Here is a 19598-nt window from a genome sequence, read left to right on the forward strand (position 1 = left end):
GTTGTCTTCAGCTGCAGCAAATGCACAACTCTCAGCACGACCTGACAGCTGGGAGTTGTAGTTTTCCAGCAGCTGCAGATCTTGTAATATTCTAAACGACACAAGGGATAGATATTTCTAGCTGGCTGTCATTTCTCCTTGGACGCGTCCTTCGGGGAGGAGCTTTCGCAGGTGACAGCTGTGACATAAAGTCCTGGCGCAATGTGGCGGCACACGTATATTTATGGCATCATCCAGATGGAGCCTGTCCTCACATCACCCCTTGACCGATAACTGAGCCGCTTTCGTTTTTCACATGGAGGTTCTTGTGATGACAGCACAATGTTATCTACAGGACTCACGAAGTTTCCCAATGTCATCGTCACCTCTTGCCTGCAGAGGACGAGCCTGGGCCTCACGAGGGGAGCCATAGGTGGGCTGGGATCACTGACCTGACATGCTGGGGTGAGGAACTGCTCCAACCTCCCCTGGTAGATAATGCACCCTGGAGGTGGAGGCCTTCCTTGTTTGTCTGTCTGTCTGTCCCTCCTCCATGTCTGTGATGACAGCAGCAGCTCCGGTTACACCCAGAGAGCACATCCCCTCCGCTTTTAAGGAGGAACTGCCTTTCTGCTGGCGGTTTCCCTTCCCTGCAAGTCATTTCTCTGCCAGAGGCAAAATTTGGGGAAGGTTTAACCCCTTGTGTATGCGGAGAGCTTCCACTTTACGTGACTGAACCTCGCCCGTCTGGCCGCCCACATCAGCTGGCATTAACCCCTTTCTCTAACCTTCACAGCACTCGGCCCTGCTAGTGTTTCTCAGGTGTCTCTGGAAAAGCTGGGTGACCACCAATATGGCTACCGCTATCGCTCCCTGTGTCAGAATGGCGCGTCTACCTAGTAAGACCGTGATATGAGGAGAGGGTGAGATTCCTCACAGTCGCCATTCAGGAGCCTGGGAAAGCTGTGTGCGTAATCCTCTGAGAGTGGTAATTACAGCTATTGGCCAGCAGTTGCGATGCGGTCGCACTGCGGTTGAATACAGCGAGGTCGTATGAGCCACAGCGGGCTCCAACTAGGGTCCGGCGACATTTCATGTAATCAGTTTCTATGGTGTGGCAATGTGACACGCTACCTGCTGCGACCCGACCGTCGCCAAAATCCATCCAAGTACGATTTTTCTGCGACTGTCGCGTCAGTCGCAACGTCTCATATCGCGACACCATTGGTTACATGATATCAAATGTTGCCATATAGTCAGATGTGTGGTTGTGTAAAATCAAAACGGGAAAAAAAACGGATCCGTCACTAAATGCATTGAAAGTTAATGGGTGACGGATCCGGGTTTTTAGGATCCTAAAATGGATTCGCCACCATTGACTTAGGCTTCATGCACACAAACTTGTTTGTTTCCGTGTCCGTTCCGTTTCTCCGCCCAAAAAATTGTGCATGCCCTATTTTTTTCTAGTTTGCGCACAAGGATAGGCATTATTACAATGGATCCGCAAAAAAAAATAACAGAATGTCATCCTTTTTTTGCGTATCCGCAATTTGCGGACCGCAAAACACATACGGTCGTGTGCATGTAGCCTTACATTGTATTCAGTGCCGGATCCGTTTTGTTTTTTTTTCGTTTTTATATCCGGTCACAAAACAGAATGCTGCTGGAACGGGAGACATCCTAAACAGATCTCTTTCCATTCAGAATGCATAAGGACTAAACAGAAATGGTTTTTTTTCCCCTGGTATTGAGATCCTCTGCCGGATCTCAATACCGGAAAACAACAACGCAAATGTGGCACTAGCCTTTGTCGATCTGTATTTTAAATAGCTGCCGGGCACAGGTAAGGCTACTTTCACACCTGCGTTCGGGTGTCCGCTCGTGAGCTCCGTTTGAAGGCTCTCACAAGCGGCCCCGAACGCAGCCGTCCGGCCCTAATGCATTCTGAGTGGAGGCGGATCCGCTCAGAATGCATCAGTCTGGCAGCGTTCAGCCTCCGCTCCGCTCAGCAAGCGGACACCTGAACGCAGCTTGTAGCCGAACGATGGCCGTGCGGAGGCGAGCGGATCCGTCCAGACTTACAATGTAAGTCAATGGGGACGGATCCGCTTGAAGATGACACTATATGGCTCAATTTTCAAACGGATCCGTCCCCCATTGACTTTCAATGTAAAGTCTGGACGGATCCGTCTGAACAACTTTCACACTTAGATTTTTTTCTAAACTATAATGCAGACGGATCCGTTCTGAACGTCTGCATTATAGGAGCGGATCCGTCTGTGCAGACACCAGACGGACCCGCTCCGAACGCAAGTGTGAAAGTTACCGTGCAGCCGTTACCCTAAATGATCCGTTGCTTCAGTTTGGATTTTAATCCTTATGCAAATCAGCAGTTAAGTGCATCAAGGGCGGACCCAAACCACTACGGGCACCCTTGCTCTTCTGCCAGCCCCTCCGTCATTCTAGAATTACACGGCGACATTTCATCTAATGTTTGTCAATGGTTACGACTTGCTGCTAATAGTCCAGACATGTTGGATTTTGGGTTGCACAGGCGTGCGACTTTTCCTCCATTACCTTTAATGGGAATCGCGCAGGATACATGACTCGCCTGTGACTTCCTTGTATTTTCACAGCCAAATGACAGTTCTAGAATAGTCGCGCGATAGCAAGTTGTTGACAAGTGGCACTTATTTTTGAGTCATGTAGCCGTGAAACCAAATCCTTAAAGGGACAGGTTCCTGCATAGTCATCTCACATGGGCCTGTCAATCAAGAAGGAGAGGGAGGGACTGGAAGTAGTAAAAATGCCATTGCTAATTTATGGGTGTAGGGGCCCTCCATCATGGGGGTAGGGGCCCTCCATCATGGGGGTAGGGGCCCTTAGGATTGGATCCCATATGGAATCCCAGTGGGAACATTTACTATAGTGTTTGTGCCTATTTTAGGCCTCATATTTTCATTCCGTGTCCATTCCATATTTATTTTTTTTGCGGACCGTATACGTAACCATTCATTTCAATGGGTCCGCAAAAAACGGAAGGTACTCCGTGTGCATTCCGTTTCCGTTTCGCAAAAAAAAAATAGAACACGTCCTATTATTGTCCGCATTACAGACAAGGATAGGACTGTTCTATTAGGGGCCAGCTGTTCCGTTCTGCAAAATACGGAATGCACATGGATGGTATCCGTATTTTTTGCGGACCGCAAAATACATACGGTCGTGTGCAAGGGGCCTTAGACAGTCTAATTTTATTAGTTGTATTTACTACTGAAAGTGCGCCTGTTTTGGAGGCTTTTGCAAAAGGCGCAAATGTTAGCAAAAAGCAGGTGCAGGGACTGCCACAGGTGCGCCTAATTTATGGAGAGGGGCATGTCTCATCATAGAGTCTAACGGCAGCGCCAGGGGGAAACTAAAGCCAGCATGAAAAGCCGCTCTTAGTAAATGTGCCCCATCGAGTCTCAGCGCTGCTGCGAGAACACAGGGACAGAGAGGGGGGAGTCCAGACAGCACAGGGGGCATTGCTCTACCGATGCTCCTAGCGCTATGGCCAGCCCCCTGGTGCTCCAATCACATAATTGACATAAATATAAAAATGACTATATGTCGGCACTTATTGACCCTAGAGAGAGAAGAAATATACACTCAGCATGATCAAACCCTACCGCACAATATGCCTGGTTTAATAGGGTTGATCATGCTGACACAGGCTAACCTCCTTGCCGTTTTATAAAAAATGAAATAACCCGATAACCCCTTTAGTTCAGCGACTACGGTGCTGGGCACCATGTTCTACCACTGGTGATATGGGGACACCCTAACCTGATTATCACAGGACTCGGAGCTGGAGTTGCCCCTAGCAACCAATTAGATTGCTGCTTTCGGTTTTAAAAAGGGCTTAGAAGCTGGAATTTGATTGGTTGCCATGAGAAATCGGCCTCACTAGTTTTGCTTCTGGCTTTTTGCAGTTACTTGTCCTTTACCACAAGTCCTGATGCCAGTCCTGCCCTGGGCTCTCAGTCCTGATGCCAGTCCTGCCCTGGGCTCTCAGTCCTGATGCCAGTCCTGCCCTGGGCTCTCAGTCCTGATGCCAGTCCTGCCCTGGGCTCTCAGTCCTGATGCCAGTCCTGCCCTGGGCTCTCAGTCCTGATGCCAGTCCTGCCCTGGGCTCTCAGTCCTGATGCCAGTCCTGCCCTGGGCTCTCAGTCCTGATGCCAGTCCTGCCCCGGGCTCTCAGTCCTGATGCCAGTCCTGCCCTGGGCTCTCAGTCCTGATGCCAGTCCTGCCCCGGGCTCTCAGTCCTGATGCCAGTCCTGCCCTGGGCTCTTTCTTAGTCCTGATGCCAGTCCTGCCCTGGGCTCTTAGTCCTGATGCCAGTCATGCCTTGGGCTCTTAGTCCTGATGCCAGTCCTGCCCTGGGCTCTCACTCCTGATGCCAGTCCTGCCCTGGGCTCTCAGTCCTGCCCTGGGCTCTCAGTCCTGATGCCAGTCCTGCCCTGGGCTCTCAGTCCTGATGCCAGTCCTGCCACGGGCTCTCAGTCCTGATGCCAGTCCTGCCCCGGGCTCTCAGTCCTGATGCCAGTCCTGCCCTGGGCTCTCAGTCCTGATGCCAGTCCTGCCCTGGGCTCTTAGTCCTGATGCCAGTCCTGCCCTGGGCTCTTAGTCCTGATGCCAGTCCTGCCCTGGGCTCTTAGTCCTGATGCCAGTCCTGCCCTGGGCTCTTAGTCCTGATGCCAGTCCTGCCTTGGGCTCTTAGTCCTGATGCCAGTCTTGCCCTGGGCTCTCAGTCCTGATGCCAGTCCTGCCCTGGGCTCTTAGTCCTGATGCCAGTCCTGCCCTGGGCTCTCAGTCCTGATGCCAGTCCTGCCCTATGTACAGGGGAGTGAGTGCGCCGCCCGCAGGCCGAGCTCCATGACATCGTATGACTTCCCACCTCCCCCCAAAGGTGGAAACTACACGATTGCAACTTTCTGAATGGATATTGAAGGGTTAAACATCATTAATGCGCCAATGTAACTGTAAACTGTCCGGTAACGCACTCCAATGTCATTTGACGAACCCCGCGAAAGCTCCACTTCCGCTCCACTGTCAGGTCATATCGTGGCTGGTTGTTAAATACTCACATGACCGGTACCGGGGGATCATCGCTCGTGTCCCGGGAGGTCACTTCATGTCCCGAATTACGTGTCAAAGTCCTTGCCAAACAAAGTGAAAGTGGGTCCTCACGTCACAGCGGCCTGTAATACCGGCTGCGTCCAGCAGGTGTCGCCTAGGAGGGAGCGATCCTGGCGTGTGAGGAATTGTGGCATTCTGTCATGTCAGGCTGTATACAGTGTGTAATGTATATAGTCTGACTATACAGTGTGTAATGTATGTAGTCTGGCTGTATACAGTGTGCATTATATATAGTCTGACTATACAGTGTGTAATGTATATAGTCAGGCTGTATATAGTGTGTAATGTATGTAGTCTGACTGTATACAGTGTGTAATGTATGTAGTCTGACTGTATACAGTGTGTAATGTATGTAGTCTAACTGTATACAGTGTGTAATGTATGTAGTCTGACTGTATACAGTGTGTATTGTATGTATTCTGAATACTGTATACAGTGTGTAATGTATGTAGTCTGACTGTATACAGTGTATATTGTATGTATTCTGATTACTGTGTGTAATGTATGTAGTCTGGCTGTATACAGTGTGTATTGTATACAGTCTAACTGTATACAGTGTGTAATGTATGTAGTCTGGCTGTATACAGTGTGTATTGTATATAGTCTGGCTGTATATAGTGTGTATTGTATGTAGTCTGGCTGTATACAGTGTGTATTGTATGTAGTCTGGCTGTATACAGTGTGTATTGTATGTATTCTGTATACAGTGTGTATTGTATGTAGTCTGACTGTATACAGTGTGTAATGTATGTATTCTGACTGTATACAGTGTGTATTGTATGTATTCTGACTGTGTACAGTGTATATTGTATGTATTCTGGCTGTATACAGTGTGTAGTGTATGTATTCTGACTGTGTACAGTGTGTAGTGTATGTATTCTGACTGTATACAGTGTATATTGTATGTATTCAGGCTGTATATAGTGTGTAATCTGACTATATAGTGTGTATTGTATGTAGTCAGGCTGTATATAGTGTGTATTATATGTAGTCTGGCTGTATATAGTGTGTATTGTATGTAGTCTGGCTGTATACAGTGTGTAATGTATGTAGTCTGGCTGTATACAGTGTATATTGTATGTATTCTGGCTGTGTACAGTGTGTATTGTATGTAGTCTGGCTGTATATAGTGTGTATTGTATGTAGTCTGGCTGTATACAGTGTGTAATGTATGAAGTCTGGCTGTATACAGTGTGTAATGTATGTAGTCTGACTGTATACAGTGTGTATTGTATGTAATCAGGCTGTATACAGTGTGTAATGTATGTAGCCTGGCTGTATATAGTGTGTAATGTATGTAGTCTGACTGTATACAGTGTAATGTATGTAGTCTGGCTGTATACAGTGTGTAATGTATGTAGTCTGGCTGTATACAGTGTGTATTGTATGTAGTCTGACTGTATACAGTGTGTAATGTATGTAGTCTGGCTGTATACAGTGTTTAATGTATGTAGTCTGACTGTATACAGTGTGTAATGTATGTAGTCTGGCTGTATACAGTGTGTAATGTATGTAGTCTGACTGTATACAGTGTGTAATGTATGTAGTCTGGCTGTATACAGTGTGTAATGTATGTAGTCTGGCTGTATACAGTGTGTATTGTATGTAGTCTGGCTGTATTCAGTGTGTATTGTATGTATTCTGTATACAGTGTGTATTGTATGTAGTCTGACTGTATACAGTGTGTAATGTATGTATTCTGGCTGTATACAGTGTGTAATGTATGTATTCTGATTGTATACAGTGTGTATTGTATGTATTCTGACTGTATACAGTGTGTATTGTATGTAGTCAGGCTGTATATAGTGTGTATTATATGTAGTCTGGCTGTATACAGTGTGTAGTGTATGTATTCTGACTGTGTACAGTGTGTAGTGTATGTATTCTGACTGTATACAGTGTATATTGTATGTATTCTGGCTGTATATAGTGTGTAATCTGACTATATAGTGTGTATTGTATGTAGTCAGGCTGTATATAGTGTGTATTATATGTAGTCTGGCTGTATATAGTGTGTATTGTATGTAGTCTGGCTGTATACAGTGTGTAATGTATGTAGTCTGGCTGTATACAGTGTATATTGTATGTATTCTGGCTGTGTACAGTGTGTATTGTATGTAGTCTGGCTGTATACAGTGTGTAATGTATGTAGTCTGGCTGTATACAGTGTGTAATGTATGTAGTCTGGCTGTATACAGTGTGTAATGTATGTAGTCTGGCTGTATACAGTGTGCAATGTATGTAGTCTGGCTGTATACAGTGTGTAATGTATGTAGTCTGGCTGTATACAGTGTGTAATGTATGTAGTCTCACTGTATACAGTGTATATTGTATGTATTCTGGCTGTATATAGTGTGTAATCTGACTGTATACAGTGTGTAATGTATGTAGTCTGACTGTATACAGTGTGTAATGTATGTAGTCTGGCTGTATACAGTGTGTATTGTATGTAGTCTGACTGTATACAGTGTGTAATGTATGTAGTCTAACTGTATACAGTGTGTAATGTATGTAGTCTGGATGTATACAGTGTGTAATGTATGTAGTCTGGCTGTATACAGTGTGTAATGTATGTAGTCTGGCTGTATACAGTGTGTAATGTATGTAGTCTGGCTGTATACAGTGTGTAATGTATGTAGTCTGGCTGTATATAGTGTGTATTGTATGTAGTCTGGCTGTATACAGTGTGTATTGTATGTAGTCTGGCTGTATATAGTGTGTATTGTATGTAGTCTGGCTGTATACAGTGTGTAATGTATGTAGTCTGGCTGTATACAGTGTGTAATGTATGTAGTCTGACTGTATACAGTGTGTAATGTATGTAGTCTGGCTGTATACAGTGTGTAATGTATGTAGTCTGGCTGTATACAGTGTGTAATGTATGTAGTCTGACTGTATATAGTGTGTATTGTATGTAGTCTGACTGTATACAGTGTGTAATGTATGTAGTCAGGCTGTATACAGTGTGTAATGTATGTAGTCTGACTGTATACAGTGTGTAATGTATGTAGTCTGACTGTATACAGTGTGTATTGTATATAGTCTGGCTGTATACAGTGTGTATTGTATGTAGTCTGGCTGTATACAGTGTGTAATGTATGTAGTCTGACTGTATACAGTGTGTAATGTATGTAGTCTGACTGTATACAGTGTGTATTGTATGTAGTCTGGCTGTATACAGTGTGTAATGTATGTATTCTGGCTGTGTACAGTGTGTAATGTATGTAGTCTGGCTGTATACAGTGTGTATTGTATGTAGTCTGGCTGTATACAGTGTGTATTGTATGTAGTCTGACTGTATACAGTGTGTATTGTATATAGTCTGGCTGTATACAGTGTGTAATGTATGTAGTCTGACTGTATACAGTGTGTAATGTATGTAGTCTGACTGTATACAGTGTGTAATGTATGTAGTCTGACTGTATACAGTGTGTATTGTATATAGTCTGGCTGTATACAGTGTGTAATGTATGTAGTCTGTCCCTGAGCTTTGCAGGCAGTTCTTTCCTCCTCGTGGTTTGGTGTTTGCTCTGATGCATTGTCAGCTGTGAGAACTCAGATAGACGGGGGTGTCTTTCCAAATTATGTCCAATCAACTGAATTTACCACAGGTGGATTTCAATCAAGGTGTCGAAACATCTCAAAGATGATGAAACGAAATGAGAGGCCCCAGAGCTAAATGTCAAGTCTCATAGCAAGAGGTTTGAGTACTTATATCCATGCGAAATGTTAGTTTTTCCTTTTTAATAAATTTGCAAAAAATTCTGTTTTCTCTTTTTCATTCCGGAGTATTGAGTGCAGATTGATGGAGGAATGATTTATTTTTTTAGCACAAGGCCGCTACATCAGAAAATGTGAAAAAAGTGAAAGGGTCTGAAGACTTTCCCAATGCATTGTATGCCCAATCTTGCTTAGTGTTCTTATGTGCCCCTAAAGAGATAATGCCACCTTTGTGCCCCCTCAGAGCAATGATACCTCCTTAGAGCACCCTTACAGTATTTATGATCCTAGTGCCCCCGCACATTAGTGCTCCTCACAACAGTAAAGCCCTCTTAGTGCCCCCTCACAATAGTGTTGCTCCCTTAATGCCCCATTACAATAGTGATGTGTTCTTAGTGCGCTCCTCACAATATAGTATTTAAAAATGATAAAAGTAATACGCGTGCGCCTATCCCAATTTCAGAAATGTAGCGATCATAACTTGGCTCGATAATGTCACTGCATTGCGTTGCATTGCCTATGGTCGAGGTCAAAGGGAGAATGGTAAAGCAGGGAGCTGATGGCTCCCTGCTTCACCATTGTATTCAACTGTATCTGGGCCCTGCATCTGCCATCCAGTGACAGAACTATGGCCGAAATCTGGAACTGTTGGAATGCATGTGTTTCAGCATGGTGGGAGGCATGTGTAAGCAGCTGTGACATCACTGTTGGATTAGCACTCCAAATATTGTCAGAGGACCTCTGCTGACATTTGCCCAATGCCCAGTAAGCTCTTTAGATATACAGTGGATATAAAAAGTCTACACACCCCTGTTAAAATGTCAGGTTTCTGTGATGTAAAAAAAATGAGACAAAGATAAATAATTTCAGAACTTTTTCCACCTTTAATGTGACCTATAAACTGTACAACTCAATTGGAAAAACAAACTGAAATCTTTTAGGTAGAGGGAAAATAATATGGTTGCATAAGTGTGCACACCCTTAAACTAATACTTTGTTGAAGCACCTTTTGATTTTATTACAGCACTCAGTCTTTTTGGGTATGAGTCTATCAGCATGGCACATTTTGAGTTGGCAAGATTTGCCCACTCTTCTTTGCAAAAACACTCCAAATCTGTCAGATTGCGAGGGCATCTCCTGTGCACAGCCCTCTTCAGATCACCCCACAGATTCAGGTCTGGGCTCTGGCTGGGCCATTCCAAAACTTTAATCTTCTTCTGGTGAAGCCATTCCTTTGTTGATTTGGATGTATGCCTTGGGTTGTTGTCATGCTGAAAGATGAAGTTCCTCTTCATGTTCAGAAGCCTGAAGGTTTTGTGCCAATATTGACTGGTATTTGGAACTGTTCATAATTCCCTCTAGTTTAACTAAGGCCCCAGTTCCAGCTGAACAAAAAACAGAGCCCCTTGGCATGATGCTGCCACCACCATGCTTCACTGTGGGGATGGTGTTCTTTTGGTGATGTGCAGTGTTTTTTTTGGGCCAATTATGGGCAAAAAGTTCAACCTTGGTTTCATCAGACCATAACACCTTTTCCCACATGCTTTTGGGAGACTTCAGATGTGTTTTTGAAAAATGTAGCCTGGCTTGGATGTTTTTCTTCATAAGAAAAGGCTTTCGTCTTGCCACTCTACCCCATAGCCCAGACATATGAAGAATACGGGAGATTGTTGTCACATGTACCACACAGCCAGTACTTGCCAGATATTCCTGCAGCTCCTTTAATGTTGCTGTAGGCCTCTTGGTCGCCTCCCAGACCAGTTTTCTTCTCATCTTTTCATCCATTTTGGAGGGACGTCCAGTTCTTGGTAATGACACTGTTGTGCCATATTTTCTCCACTTGATGATGACGGTCTTTACTGTGTTCCATGGTAGATCTAATGCCTTGGAAATTCTTTTGTACCCTTCTCCTGACTGATACCTTCTAACAATGAGATCCCTCTGATGCTTTGGAAGCTCTCTGTGGACCAAGGCTTTTGCTGTGGGATGCGACTAAGAAAATTTCAGGAAAGACCAACTAGAGCAGCAGAACTTTATTTGGGGTTAATCAGAGGCACTTCAAATGATGGCAGGTGTATGCTGACTCCTATGTAACATGATTTTGAATGTGATTGCTTAATTCTGAACACAGCTACATCCCCAGTTATAAGAGGGTGTGCACACTTATGCAACCACATTATTTTAGTTTTTTTTGTTTTCTTCCCTCCACCTAAAAGATTTCAGTTTGTTTTTCAATTGAGTGGTACAGTTTATAGGTCACATTAAAGGTGGAAAAAGTTCTGAAATTATTTATCTTTGTCTCATTTTTTTACACCACAGAAACCTGACATTTTAACAGGGGTGTGTAGACTTTTTATATTCACTTTAAGTCCGCCAATAGCCGTGACATCAGAAATGTCTGGCAATCTGCCATAGTGTCTTTAGCAGATTTCACTTTAGTAAGCTACTTGTGTCGCATGTGGTTTTTAGTCAGGTAAGCTTCTGTGACAGAAAAGCAGCTTTCAGCTGATATGACATCATAGAGCTGAATCACTTCGCTTACAGTGACATCACAAGTGGGCTGTATCAGGTAAACGGTCAGCTCCTGGTATGTACCCATATAGCTTGTAATGTCATAAGGGGGTTTTCATGTAACTGCTGTGACATCACTGCTGGGTTTCAGTTGCCACTTTTCCCAGCAAAAAATACCGACCAAATTTAGCCACACCCCAAAGGGAGTTTGGTTCTGGGCCGTGGTTTAACACTGGGGAAGGGTGGGGTGGGGTGTTAAGTCGCTATGTCATAATGTGGCTCCCAGTATTAATAGTACCCCCCAATAATATCAATGCCTCCATTACTGCTCCCCAGAATGCCTATTGCCCCAGTAATAGTAATGCCTCCATTGGTGCCCCCCCAGATTTAATAATGCCCCCATTAACGCCCCCCAGAATTAATAATGTCCCCATTAGTGCCCTCATTAATAGTAATACCTCCATTAGTGCCCCCCAGAATTAATAATGCCCCCATAAGCGCCCCCCAGAATTAATAATGCCCCCATTAGTGCCCTCGGTAATAGTAATACCTCCATTAGTGCCCCCCAGAATTAATAATGCCCCCATTAGCACCTCCCGCAAATTATTGAACATGTCCTCTTCTTGTCCGTTTTGCAGACAAGAATAGACATTTCTGTAAATGGGATTGTGAAAAATGCGGCTTGCACACGGAAGGTAGCCGTATTTTGAAGATCACAAAATGGATCCGGTCATGTGCAGGAGGCTGGGCTCTCATGCATCTTATGGCCAGTACTTCAGCCTATATTGATCTGGAGTCAGTTCAGTACCAGTGCACAGGGCCCTGGGTGTTGCATCTCCTGCTTTTTATATTATAACTACTAGGATTGCATCAGAATTCACTGTGCTGTTACCACTTCACATCCGGGCCATTTGCCCCCTTCCTGACCAGGCCTAATTTTGCAAATCTGAATTATCTCACTTTATGTGGTAATAACTTTGGAATGCTTTTACTTATCTAAGCCATTCAGAGATTGTTTTCTCATGACACATTGTACTTTATGATAGTCATAAATTTGAGTCAATATATTTCACCTTTATTTATGAAAAAAAAACGAATTTACCGAAAATTTTGAAAAATTTGCTTTTTTCTAAATTTAAATTTCTCTGCTTTTAAAACAGAATGTGATACCTCATAGAATATTTATTACTTAACATTCCCCATATGTCTACTTTATGTTGGCATCGTTTTGGAAATGTCATTTTATTTTTTTAGGATGTTAGAAGGCTTAGAAGTTTAGAAGCAAGAAAATTGCCAAAACCCACTTTTTAAGTTCAGGTCTGAAGTCACTTTGTGGGGCTTACATAGTGGATTCCCCCCATAAATGACCCCATTGTAGAAACTACACCCCTCAAGTTACTTAAAACTGATTTTACAAACTTTGTTAACCCTTTAGACGTTCCACAAGAATTAAAGGAAAATGGAGATCACATTTTTAAATTTCACTTTTTTGGCAGATTTTTCATTTTAATCCAATTTTTTCTTTAACACATCGTGGGTTAGCAGCCAAACAAAATTTTCTATTTATTACCCAGATTCTGCGGTTTACAGAAAGAACCCACATGTGGTCATAAACTGCTGTATGGTCACACGGCAGGGCACAGAAGAAAAGAAGCGCCACATGATTTTTGGAAGGCAGATTTTGCTGAACTGGTTTTTAGATGCCATGTCCCATTTGAAGCCTCCCTGATGCACCGTTACAGTACAAACTCCCAAAAAGTGACCCCATTTTGGAAACTAGGGGATAAGGTGCCAGTTTTATTGGTTCTATTTTTGGGCACATATGATTTTTTGATCATTCATTATAACACTTTATGGGGCAAGGTGACCCAAAAATTGGTTGTTTTAGCACAGTTTTTATTTATTTATTTTTACAGTGTTCACCTGAGGGGGTAGGTCTTGTGACATTTCTATAGATATCAACAAAGAGAACTGGTACCACAAAATACCCAAATATCAAAATGTATTAATGAGACATAAAAAACATACATACACATGTACAGACATGTGGAAACAATATAAAGTCCCTGCACCGGCAGCTCATGGACAATCCCATAAGATCATATACAGTACAGACCAAAAGTTTGGACAGACCTTCTCATTCAAAGAGTTTTCTTTATTTTCATGACTATGAAAATTGTAGATTCACACTGAAGGCATCAAAACTATGAATTAACACATGTGGAATTATATACACAACAAACAAGTGTGAAACAACTGAAAATATGTCATATTCTAGGTTCTTCAAAGTAGCCACCTTTTGCTTTGATTACTGCTTTGCACACTCTTGGCAGTCTCTTGATGAGCTTCAAGAGGTAGTCCCCTGAAAGGGTTTTCCCTTCACAGGTGTGCCCTGTCAGGTTTAATAAGTGGGATTTCTTGCCTTATAAATAGGGATGAGCGAACCCGAACTGTATAGTTCGGGTTCGTACCGAATTTTGGGGTGTCCGTGACACGAACCCAAACATTTTCGTAAAAGTCTGTGTTCGGGTTCGGTGTTCGGCGCTTTCTTGGCGCTTTTTGAAAGGCTGCAAAGCAGCCAATCAACAAGCGTCATACTACTTGCCCCAAGAGGCCATCACAGCCTTGCCTACTATTGGCATGGCTGTGATTGGCCAGTGCAGCATGTGACCCAGCCTCTATATAAGCTTGGGTCACGTAGCGCTGCACGTCACTCTGCTGATTCAAGCATAGGGAGAGGTTGCAGCTGCGACGTTAGGGCGAGATTAGGCAGATTAACTCCTCCAAAAGACTTCATTCTGTGATCGATCTGCAGCTGTGGATCATTGAAGTGCTAATATTGACTTGCTCACTTTTTTGAGGCTGCCCAGAGCGTTTTTAGATCACTTTTTTTCTGGGGTGATCGGCGGCCATTTTGTGACTTGTGGTGCGCCAGCACAAGCTATCACCAAGTGTATTTAACCATCAATAGTGTGGTTATTTTGTGCTATATCCTACATCAGCTGCAGGCTGAGCCTGTGTCACCGAAGTGCATTTAACCATCAACAGTCTGGTTATTTTTTGGCCATATACTACATCAGCTGCAGGCTGAGCCTGTGTCACCGAAGTGCATTTAACCATCAACAGTCTGATTTTTTTTGGCCATATACTACATCTGGTGCAGGCTGAGCCTGTGTCACCCAAGTGCATTTAACCATCAACAGTGTGGTTATTTTTTGGCCATATACTACATCAGGGGCAAGTTGAGCCTGTCACCCAGCGCCTAAAAAATAGACCTGACATTTCTATTCAACCAAATCTGTACTGTTTTAGCTGGTCAAGTTATTTGTAGTGACCGTAAAAGCACTTTTTATTTTCTGGATTGAAAAACTATTCCCAAATTTGCCATTCTCAAAATAACTAGTTTGTGGTATTTGAGGCCTACTTGAAATCTATCCCAAAAAGGATATCTTACATTGAAGGTACTGATAGTGTCATTCAGAAAAACCTAAGACACACGCTAGCGTGCAGATAGAATTCTGATTCTGTGATTAAACCTATACCTGTCACACAGCGCAAAAAAAACCAGGCCTCACATCTCTATTCAACCAAATCTGTACTGTTTTAGCTGGTCAAGTTATTTGTAGTGACCGTAAAAGCACTTTTTATTTTCTGGATTGAAAAACTATTCCCAAATTTGCCATTCTCAAAATAACTAGTTTCTGGTATTTGAGGCCTACTTGAAATCTATCCCAAAAAGGATATCTTACATTGAAGGTATTGATAGTGTCATTCAGAAAAACCTAAGACACACGCTAGCGTGCAGATAGAAGTCTGATTCTGTGATTAAACCTATACCTGTCACACATCGCAAAAAAAAACAGGCCTCACATCTCTATTCAACCAAATCTGTACTGTTTTAGCTGGTCAAGTTATTTGTAGTGACCGTAAAAGCACTTTTTATTTTCTGGATTGAAAAACTATTCCCAAATTTGCCATTCTCAAAATAACTAGTTTCTGGTATTTGAGGCCTACTTGAAATCTATCCCAAAAAGGATATCTTACATTGAAGGTACTGATAGTGGCATTCAGAAAAACCTAAAACACACGCTAGCGTGCAGATAGAAGTCTGATTCTGTGATTAAACCTATACCTGTCACACAGCGCAAAAAAAAACAGGCCTCACATCTCTATTCAACCAAATCTGTACTGTTTTAACTGGTCAAGTTATTTGTAGTGACCGTAAAAGCACACTTTTTGTTCTGGGTTGAAAAACTATTCCCAAATTTGCCATTCTCAAAATTGTGGTGAACGGGAACAATGAGGAAAACATCTAATAAGGGACGCGGACGTGGACATGGTCGTGGTGGTGTTAGTGGACCCTCTGGTGCTGGGAGAGGACGTGGCCGTTCTGCCACAGCCACACGTCCTAGTGTACCAACTACCTCAGGTCCCAGTAGCCGCCAGAATTTACAGGGATATTTGGTGGGGCCCAATGCCGTTCTAAGGATGGTAAGGCCTGAGCAGGTACAGGCATTAGTCAATTGGGTGGCCGACAGTGCATCCAGCACGTTCACATTATCTCCCACCCAGTCTTCTGCAGAAAGCGCACAGATGGCGCATGAAAACCAAGCCCATCAGTCTGTCACATCACCCCCATGCATATCAGGGAAACTGTCTGAGCCTCAAGTTATGCAGCAGTCTCTTATGCTGTTTGAAGACTCTGCTGCCAGGGTTTCCCAAGGGCATCCACCTAGCCCTTCACCAGGGGTGGAAGAGATAGAATGCACTAACGCACAACCACTTATGTTTCCTGATGATGAGGACATGGGAATACCACCTCAGCACGTCTCTGATGATGACGAAACACAGGTGCCAACTGCTGCTTCTTTCTGCAGTGTGCAGACTGAACAGGAGGTCAGGGGTCAAGACTGGGTGGAAGACGATGCAGGGGACAATGAGGTCCTAGACCCCACATGGAATGAAGGTCGTTCCACTGACTTTCAGAGTTCGGCGGAAGAGGCAGTGGTGAGACCGAGCCAACAGCGTAGCAAAAGAGGGAGCAGTGGGCAAAATCAGAACACCCGCCGCCAAGAGACTCCACCTGCTACTGACCGCCGCCATCTGGGACCGAGCACCCCAAAGGCAGCTTCAAGGAGTTCCCTGGCATTGCACTTCTTCAAACAATGTGCTGACGACAAGACCCGAGTGGTTTGCACGCTGTGCCATCAGAGCCTGAAGCGAGGCATTAACGTTCTGAACCTTAGCACAACCTGCATGACCAGGCACCTGCATGCAAAGCATGAACTGCAGTGGAGTAAACACCTTAAAAACAAGGAAGTCACTCAGGCTCCCCCTGCTGCCTCTTCTGCTGCTGCCGCCTCGTCCTCTTCTGCTGCTGCCGCCGCCTCGGCCTCTTCTGCTGCTGCTGCCGCCGCCTCGGCCTCTGCCTCTGGAGGAACGTTGGCACCTGCCGCCCAGCAAACATGGGATGCACCACCAACACCACCACCTGCGTCACCAAGCATCTCAACCATGTCACACGGCAGCGTTCAGCTCTCCATCTCACAAACATTTGAGAGAAAGCGTAAATTCCCACCTAGCCACCCTCGATCCCTGGCCCTGAATGCCAGAATTTCTAAACTACTGGCCTATGAAATGCTGTCATTTAGGCTGGTGAACACACACAGCTTCAAACAGCTCATGTCACTTGCTGTCCCACAGTATGTTGTTCCCAGCCGCCACTACTTCTCCAAGAGAGCCGTGCCTTCCCTGCACAAACAAGTGTCCGATAAAATCAAGTGTGCACTGCGCAACGCCATCTGTGGCAAGGTCCACCTAACCACAGATACGTGGACCAGTAAGCACGGCCAGGGACGCTATATCTCCCTAACTGCACACTGGGTAAATGTAGTGGCCCCAGGCGGAGAGCTGTTTGGCGCACGTCCTTCCGCCGCCAAGGATCGCAGGGCAACATTCTTTGCCTCCTGTCTCCTCCTACTCAGCTTCCTCCTCCTCTTCTTCCACCTGCTCATCCAGTCAGCCACACACCTTCACCACCAACTTCAGCACAGCACGGGGTAAACGTCAGCAGGCCATTCTGAAACTCATATGTTTGGGGGACAGGCCCCACACCGCACAGGAGTTGTGGCGGGGTATAGAACAACAGACCGACGAGTGGTTGCTGCCGGTGAGCCTCAAGCCCGGCCTGGTGGTGTGCGATAATGGGCGAAATCTCGTTGCAGCTCTGGGACTAGCCGGTTTGACGCACATCCCTTGCCTGGCGCATGTGCTGAATTTGGTAGTGCAGAAGTTCATTCGCAACTACCCCGACATGTCAGAGCTGCTGCATAAAGTGCGGGCCGTCTGTTCGCGCTTCCGGCGTTCACACCCTGCCGCTGCTCGCCTGTCTGCGTTACAGCGTAACTTCGGCCTTCCCGCTCACCGCCTCATATGCGACGTACCCACCAGGTGGAACTCCACCTTGCATATGCTGGACAGACTGTGCGAGCAGCAGCAGGCCATAGTGGAGTTTCAGCTGCAGCACGCACGGGTCAGTCACACTGTGGATCAGACACACTTCACCACCAATGACTGGGCCTCCATGCGAGACCTGTGTGCCCTGTTGCGCTGTTTCGAGTACTCCACCAACATGGCCAGTGGCGATGACGCCGTTATCAGCGTTACAATACCACTTCTATGTCTCCTTGAGAAAACACTTAGGGCGATGATGGAAGAGGAGGTGGCCCAGGAGGAAGAGGAGGAAGAGGGGTCATTTTTAGCACTTTCAGGCCAGTCTCTTCGAAGTGACTCAGAGGGAGGTTTTTTGCAACACCAGAGGCCAGGTACAAATGTGGCCAGACAGGGCCCACTACTGGAGGACGAGGAGGACGAGGATGAGGAGGAGGTGGAGGAGGATGAGGATGAAGCATGTTCACAGCGGAGTGGCACCCAATGCAGCTCGGGCCCATCACTGGTGCGTGGCTGGGGAGAAACACAGGACGATGACGATACGCCTCCCACAGAGGACAGCTTGTCCTTACCTCTGGGCAGCCTGGCACACATGAGCGACTACATGCAGCAGTGCCTGCGCAACGACAGCAGAGTTGCCCACATTTTAACGTGTGCGGACTACTGGGTTGCCACCCTGCTGGATCCCCGGTACAAAGACAATGTGCCCACCTTACTTCCTACACTGGAGCGTGATAGGAAGATGCGCGAGTACAAGCGCACGTTGGTAGACGCGCTACTGAGAGCATTCCCAAATGTCACAGGGGAACCAGTGGAAGCCCAAGGCGAAGGCAGAGGAGGAGCAAGAGGTCGCCAACGCAGCTGTGTCACGCCCAGCTCCTCTGAGGGCAGGGTTAGCATGGCAGAGATGTGGAAAAGTTTGGTCAACACGCCACAGCTAAGTGCACCACCACCTGATACGGAACGTGTTAGCAGGAGGCAACATTTCACTAACATGGTGGAACAGTACCTGTGCACACCCCTCCACGTACTGACTGATGGTTCGGCCACATTCAACTTCTGGGTCTCCAAATTGTCCACGTGGCCAGAGCTAGCCTTTTATGCCTTGGAGGTGCTGGCCTGCCCGGCGGCCAGCGTTTTGTCTGAACGTGTATTCAGCACGGCAGGGGGCGTCATTACAGACAAACGCAGCCGCCTGTCTACAGCCAATGTGGACAGGCTGACGTTCATAAAAATGAACCAGGCATGGATCCTACAGGACCTGTCCATCCCTTGTGCAGATTAGATATTAACTACCTCCCCTTAACAATATATTATTCTACTCCAGGGCACTTCCTCATTCAATACTATTTTTTATTTCATTTTACCATTATATTGCGGGGCAACCCAAAGTTGAATGAACCTCTCCTCTGTCTGGGTGCCGGGGCCTAAATGTGTGACAGTGGCCTGTTCCAGTGGTGGGTGACGTGAAGCCTGATTCTCTGCTATGACATGAAGACTGATTCTGCGCTGACATAAGGCCAGATTCTCTGTTACGGGACCTCTCTCCTCTGTCTGGGTGCCGGGGCCTAAATGTGTGACAGTGGCCTGTTCCAGTGGTGGGTGACGTGAAGCCTGATTCTCTGCTATGACATGAAGACTGATTCTGCGCTGACATAAGGCCAGATTCTCTGTTACAGGACCTCTCTCCTCTGTCTGGGTGCCGGGGCCTAAATGTGTGACAGTGGCCTGTTCCAGTGGTGGGTGACGTGAAGCCTGATTCT

The 19598-nt window shown here is 45.6% G+C and overlaps 1 protein-coding gene across 2 annotated transcripts in view; it reads right to left on the reverse strand.

Annotated features, from left to right (window-relative positions):
• The window catches only part of CARD19 (caspase recruitment domain family member 19), a 48026-nt gene extending 42807 nt beyond the window's left edge, over window positions 1-5219 (reverse strand). The window contains exon 1 of one of the 2 annotated variants that reach the window (XM_040408135.1): window positions 5103-5219. In XM_040408135.1, the coding sequence (XP_040264069.1) occupies window positions 5103-5124 (22 nt within the window). In that variant the 5' untranslated portion in view covers window positions 5125-5219. Of the gene's footprint in view, window positions 1-431; window positions 563-5102 lie in introns of those variants that run through there. The other variant, XM_040408134.1, reaches the window with a different exon arrangement.
• Window positions 5220-19598: the final 14379 nt, after the last annotated feature.

The sequence above is a fragment of the Bufo bufo genome, chromosome 9 (assembly GCF_905171765.1).
Source record: "Bufo bufo chromosome 9, aBufBuf1.1, whole genome shotgun sequence".
Lineage (NCBI taxonomy): Eukaryota > Metazoa > Chordata > Amphibia > Anura > Bufonidae > Bufo > Bufo bufo.